Source organism: Fomitiporia mediterranea (assembly GCF_000271605.1).
Source record: "Fomitiporia mediterranea MF3/22 unplaced genomic scaffold FOMMEscaffold_6, whole genome shotgun sequence".
Lineage (NCBI taxonomy): Eukaryota > Fungi > Basidiomycota > Agaricomycetes > Hymenochaetales > Hymenochaetaceae > Fomitiporia > Fomitiporia mediterranea.
Genome location: NW_006760391.1, coordinates 3,983,203 through 3,989,769, shown reverse-complemented (window position 1 = coordinate 3,989,769; position 6,567 = coordinate 3,983,203). Strand labels below are relative to the sequence as shown.

At 41.8% G+C, this 6,567-nt stretch overlaps 1 protein-coding gene across 1 annotated transcript; it reads right to left on the bottom strand.

The window, feature by feature from the left end:
* Nucleotides 1–3,472: 3,472 nt before the first annotated feature.
* FOMMEDRAFT_85269 (HAD-like protein) lies at nt 3,473–5,231 on the bottom strand (the record flags this gene model as incomplete). Its single annotated transcript, XM_007267095.1, has 3 exons — nt 3,473–3,954; nt 4,030–4,209; nt 4,286–5,231. The coding sequence occupies 3 exons, from the start codon at nt 5,229–5,231 to the stop codon at nt 3,473–3,475; spliced, it is 1,608 nt and encodes a 535-aa protein (XP_007267157.1).
* Nucleotides 5,232–6,567: the final 1,336 nt, after the last annotated feature.

Below are 6,567 nucleotides of genomic sequence, written 5' to 3'. Positions count from 1 at the left end.
TTTATTTATTTTCGTAATTAAACACTGTTAAGTTAATTATATTATCATATTAATATTATTTGCCAAGTATGAGCATTTGTTTCATAGTAGAATTATTATTTATTTAATGTTGAAGTTCAATCACACATTGTGTTAACTTCCATTATTTAGTTCTGATCAATGTAATTTTGCTTTGTACCAAATGATTTACCTTTATGATCTGTTATGTCTGTCTGTAACTTCTATTACTTAGTCAGTGCTTAGTCTGTGAATTTTGTTATTCTATTTTTATTCTATTTTTTGTAGTGTCTGTAGTGTTATACTTTCTGTTCTGTTGTTTATATTTAGTTATTAATTGTTCATACATATTATCCATTTTCTCCCCTTCAATTCAAGAAGGTATTTCTTCAAAGAATTGGATATTTCTTTAATGTTTATTAATTGTTGTTATAATATAATATTTATATATATAATAATTGTAATTGCTTTTGTGGTTTGATTTCCAATTATTAGTATTTTAAAGCAGTGTGTAACGTTTGTTATGTTCTATAATAAGTAATTTAAATGTTATTACTATTATTTTTTTGTTACTGTTAACATTCGTCAACTTATATAATGTGTATTTTGTTTGTTATAGTAGATAAGTACACATTATGTATAATATACAAGTTTTGTTTGCACTCATTATCTTTTTATTAATAATCGTTCGTAACTGGTAATTTGTTTGTTTCTGTATAATATTTGTTTAATAACATTATAATTATTATTTATGTAGTGCTTTTAGTAAATGTGCTGAGTTCTATTAAGTATGCTTGTGTCCATTATTGCCTATTTTATATTATACTGTCTGAGATAATGGCTTAAACATTTTATTAATTTATTTAATCATATTATATTATGATTGTTTTTGATTGTAATTATTATAATAATGCATTCATAATAATAATATATGTATTATTTGTTGTAATAGCCTTATTAGCTTAATACTTTGCTCCTACAAGCTATGTTGTTACAATGTAAATTTAATAATTGTTCATTAAGGTATATACACTGTACAGTTGATGTTGCTGTTACAACTTTGAAATTTATTATATAATCAACTGCTGTGATAACACGTTCTGTGTAATTAAGTTGTATTAATGTGTCGTTTCAAGTATATTAGAGATATAATTCTTTCGTTTGTTGTTAGTATACATTTACACTATTGTATTAATGTGTAAAGTAGTATTATTTGTTTAATAATTATAATTTTTGCACTTGTTTTGTGCTGTAATTAGTATTTATACATTATAACATTATTCTTTCATGTGTAGTTAGTTTATACACTCTGTAGCATTGTTTTTTTTTGGTTTGTAGTTATTGATTATACTTTTATATATCTGTACTTGTCTGTATATCTTAGATATGTGTATTATATTTGGTATCTGATAAGTAATTGCAATATCCAACATGTAACCACTGAATCCAATATGTTACATATAATTGCTCAACAATAATATACATTAGTTATTATATTGTTCTGTATTCATTCTGTTAGTTCTATCTGTATTATTATCATTATTATCATTATTATTATTGTTATTATAGTGTCTGTAATTATATTATTGTTTATAATACATGTTAAATGTTTTATTTATTTGATTTAATATACTGTTTAGCATATATACACTTGTTTTGAGCATTAATTGTTTGGCTGTGATATTACTATATGTGTTATTATTCAATTTATACTATAACATATGTGTGCTTGTTGACAGTGTCAATCATTTGTACTATTGTAATGTTAATAGCAGAAGAGTAGTGTTTGCTTTATTAATCTTTTTAATGTTTGTTTTTTTAACATTTGTCTGTAGTATGATCAGTTAATTTATTATAACATGATCTCTGTGATATTATAGAGTATTTTAGTATTTAATAATTGTAGTAAGTGATACTCATTGTAGTTTCAACGTTGCCTGCATAGATTATGTTATTACTGGGCCAATAATCATAATCACTAAGATGACAATCATATAATGTCTGGGTTGTATGTAGTATGGTAGATTGTGTGTTTGCAGTGTATTGATTTGTGTTTGGGATACTCAGACAGGTGAGTCAAGTTCTGCATCATAGTATGCTGCATGCATACATGTGATGTGTAGAACTGCATGGAGCATAGACATAGTAGAGTGTAGATAAAGCATAGGCAGGGAGCTCAAGGCTCATAACCTGTTAAGAAAGGGGGAAGAGAGGTTATGTGAGAGACTTAGAGGAATCACACAAAGAGGGGGGATAGTGGACTTGGCTCACTCTCTCACAGCTTGCTTCATCGTCCGTTGATTAGTTAGTCTATATATACTATGTAGGTATGTCTCAGATGTAGAATGTATGATGGAAGGTATTCCATCATCGTTCGTCATTGCTTGTAATGTAGTTTATATCATCTGAGACATACTCTCGTGTAGTCTCATCTTAACACATACAGATCTCAAGCAACAGTTTTCAGGCATCTAGTATTGCAGCACTCTGCGTCTCTATCAATCAAAATTGAGGGGCAGCAGCCTGCCGCCCACCGGACTCGCGCGCGACTGTAGAAATCCCCAAGCTCCGAGACGTTTCCCCGGTTTCCCGTGTTACGAGTTCCATAGTCATATAAATATTCTTGCCGCGCAGCATGAAATTTTTTTATCAAGCTCGCAGCAACTGCATGTGCATTTTCACGACGGACGGACGTGTCGTAATGATGATAAAGGGATGACGACGCCGTGCTCGGCATGTCACGGAAGCACAAGTTTCGAGGTGTGTGGCGGGATGGCAGAGCAAAGCTATCCTAGCAATGCATGTGGTAGTCAGGGTAATGGCACGGCGGTGCTCGAAACCGCCGGCCGAGTTTCATGAGAAGTAAAACAGATCTGACGTCGTCGTCGTCGTCGTCGCGGTCATTGATGTCCTCAAGCAACCAGCGCTCCGACGCGACATAGAGTTTGAAACCTGATAGGCGTGGCAGTGCATGAATTTCACAAGCTAACAACTTCAGCAGACAATATCGAGAGGTTTGTAGTGGCTAAAACACGTCTTTGTTAGAAATTCGAAATAAAAGTACATGAACAACAAATTGGGTTTGTGCTGCTTACTGCAGACAAAAAACAGCGAGAGGCAAGTAAGCCAAGAAACGAAACACAAAAAAGGGGTACAAGTACCATAGTCTGTCGAACGAAGGTCGAAGTTGGGGTAATTTGGTGGTATCTACGCTACGAAAATTTAAATAAGAGAAAAATGTAGTCTAGATTATAAATTGGGTCGTAAAGTGTAAATGCGGTGGTATGGGAATGCAATGCGGCAAGGCGTGGGCGTCGCGGGGCATGGACAAAATAAGAACGAATAATAAATACATGCGAATGGTTGGACAATGAACAGAGCGAACAATGGGCGATACATGCAATGAAGCCGAAAGATGCCACGGAAACGAGTCCCGAGAAGAAAAATTGGAAGGCCGAGAACGCGGACCGAGGGACTAGAAGAGCTCCCTGTCAAGTGCATTGAAAGCCTGGATTGCTTGCACCGCAAGCGCAGTTGTCCAGCCCTTGTTGCCTAGTAAGATGCCTGACCCGCCGTATTTGTAAGCCCATCCGAGAGGGAAGCTGCCGTCTTCCTCTTGCAGCTTTAGTAGTCGCTCGTGGTCAACGTACATCCGTACACCTACGGCGGCTCCCGCAATGATACGCATTGCAAGACCAAGTGCGTCGCCGTCTGCTCCAGAGCGTTCAAAAACACGACGTGCGAATAGTGGAGCAAACCGTGAGTACACGGGGGGTGCGACAGAGAGCAAGCGGGAGAGGAAGAACAGGAAGCAGTCGGCAGTGTAGTAGTAGAGTGTGCCGTCCATGTATGCGCGATGTTGCAGAATGGAGTACACCCAGTCAAGAGTCGACTCGAGCTCGGATCCGCGGCCATGCATGTAGAAGAATGTAAGCACGTTCACACAGACGATAGGATCTGAGGGTAAGCATAGCAATAAAGTTCGGAGTCAATAATCAAGACAATAACGGGAAAGAGAGAGGGTAGACGTACCGGTCCGTGGTCGGGACGGGTCAAAGTAAGTTTGAATGATCCCATCTTTGTTCACATATGTGAGCATCTCGTCCATCACGCTCATCTTGGTCTCATAGTCGACATGAGTAGACACTGTGAGACCAATAGAGGTAGTGTCGAGGTCGAACGGGAACTCCTCTGTAGTCATCACCGGTTCCCCTATAAGTGCCAATAAGGCAAGACAATTAGATCATTGTTGAAACATGTGATTGCGAAAACGGTTAGAAGCACTTACCAATAAAGAAATTGAACAAACGCGGGTGCTCAACGTACTCGACGAGGGAACGATCACCGGTTGCCTCGTAGATGAGAAGCGGCGCAAAGTTTTCGTGAACAGTGACACCAGTGTTCGTGACGGAGAGCATCTTCTTTGCGTTATCCTTAAGCCATGCCTGCGCGCGGCCGATGGGATCGCCGACGTAATTGCGTAGCTGACGAGCCATGTTCTCGAAGTTGTCAAATACGATGCCCTTCATGCCGAGAGATCGCGCAGGGAGAATATTCTCAAGCTTGTCATCAATGAAGAGAGTTCGCACGGGATCGACTCCTGTCTGCTCCAGAACATACTTGTAGAATCCGAGGTTGGGCTTGCGCTCACGGGCCTCATGGCTTGTGAACACACGCTCAAAGAGCTTCAGTTCTTCAGGAGCGACCTTCCCGCGAAGGACAGCGAAATCAGGTGCGGAAATGTTGGACATGGCGAACACGCGGATGCCGTGCTGCTCCTTGAGCTGCCGGATTAGCGAGACGAGCTGAGGATTACTCTTTAGCGAGTCACGGGCGGCCTGGAACGCTTCGCGGACATCGGAGGACTCGACACGGAGCTCGGCTGCAACAGTATCATACGCCTCTTGCTCAGTGAGGTTACCCTTCTCGAACTCAAACCAAGTCGCAGAGCGGAGTATCTTCTTGAGCATTTTGGGGTTGACGCGCGTCTTAGTCTCGGCCGTCCAAGTGAAGAGGACGTCGCCCAAGTCGAAGATTATATTCTCACACGGGCTAGTACTCGGCTCCGAGTCGCCGAATTCGAGAGTAGGCGATAGAGGGGACAGAGGGGCAAGAGGGAGGTCGAAGACGGCGCTGGACGGAGTGGACGCGCCAGACGATGTGGAAGCAGGAGGAGTAACATAGCCAGTTTCGAAAGATTGTACAGAACGATATCGCGGGATACGGGAAGCCATGTCGGCGACCGACGCAGGCGAGTACAAGAAGTGCGGGGAATTGAGGACAAGTGGAAGAGTCGAGTCGAGTGCCCTCTTATTATACCTTGCCGTGCCACACGTGTCTATGCTGTTTGTGCGGTTTGCCGGGAAGAAGCTGAATAAAGGAGAGATCAACGATAATTGTGAGTATAAATTGAAAATGGAAACATGGGAGAAAAATGCAGAACCATACGCAATCACGTCACCGTGTCTGTATTTGTTTTTTCCCGGTAGAGAATTTAGCGTTTTTCCGTCGCGAAGTTGTGAAGCCACTAGTAGTCCTGGGCGTCTCATGAGTCAATCCAGGGTAACCGGGCACGGAGGGAGATCTGTGCAAGATTGGCTGCATCGGGAAACCAGATCGCTCATTGTCCGTCCGACCGTATGTCCCTCTGCGTGCATCGATTTCTGCGAGTAACCTGTCAGAATGCGTAAGGGAAACATACAGCACGGCCCGAATATTAATGCTCACCTGTAGCGCGCCGCACACGATGCAGCAAACTCTATGTGCGAGTCTACAGCACACAAAGCGGAACATTGCCCGAGAAAATGGGACAGAAAATAATTGGGTCGGAGGCCGCAAGAGGAATATGACAAACAACAATAGCTGCGTTTCAGATACATTTTTTTCCGGGATATACGGCTCGCGGCAATGGACACAGGTGTGACGAGATCCGTACTCGTCAGGGTAGCGAGATCGGAAGCTGCATGGCGGTGAGTATGCACGGCGTTGACGCCTCAACTCGCGTCGGGTCTGACTGCGCGCACACTCATCCCTTCACGTCGCCTCTGCGAAAATTACGTCGAAATAGGAACGACGAGGGTGCGGTCTGCCCCGAACGAGTCGCATCTACCCGTCTTGGCTACGGATATCTACAGGCAACCGTGGCGTCCTATTGGACAATTGGCGTAACCTGCAACATCATGGGAGTGAAACAAATAATGTTGTTACTGGTCGTGCTGCAGCATTTGGTGCGCTCTTGTCAATGTCATCAGCGCGGTGTTTGTTTCGTCACGTCACGTTTCACACCTCTGCTAGTCGCGTCAATTCCGCATCCAGACCCTGAGTCCCACGGCTCTTTTTTGGTTAGCTTGAATTGGCCACCCACAGTTCAACTTGAATTTCACTAAGTCAAAATAAAGTCCTTTTCTAATAAAATACATGTTCCCCTCCCTAATCCTAGCCAAAACCCATCCTAACACCCAAACCTAACAACCCAACTTATCCCAAACCTAATTGGGGGGCAAAGCCCCCCAAACCCCCCTCCTAACTTCTTAGTCCAAGAGTTGCCGCACTAGTATTATGTAAGTGGCC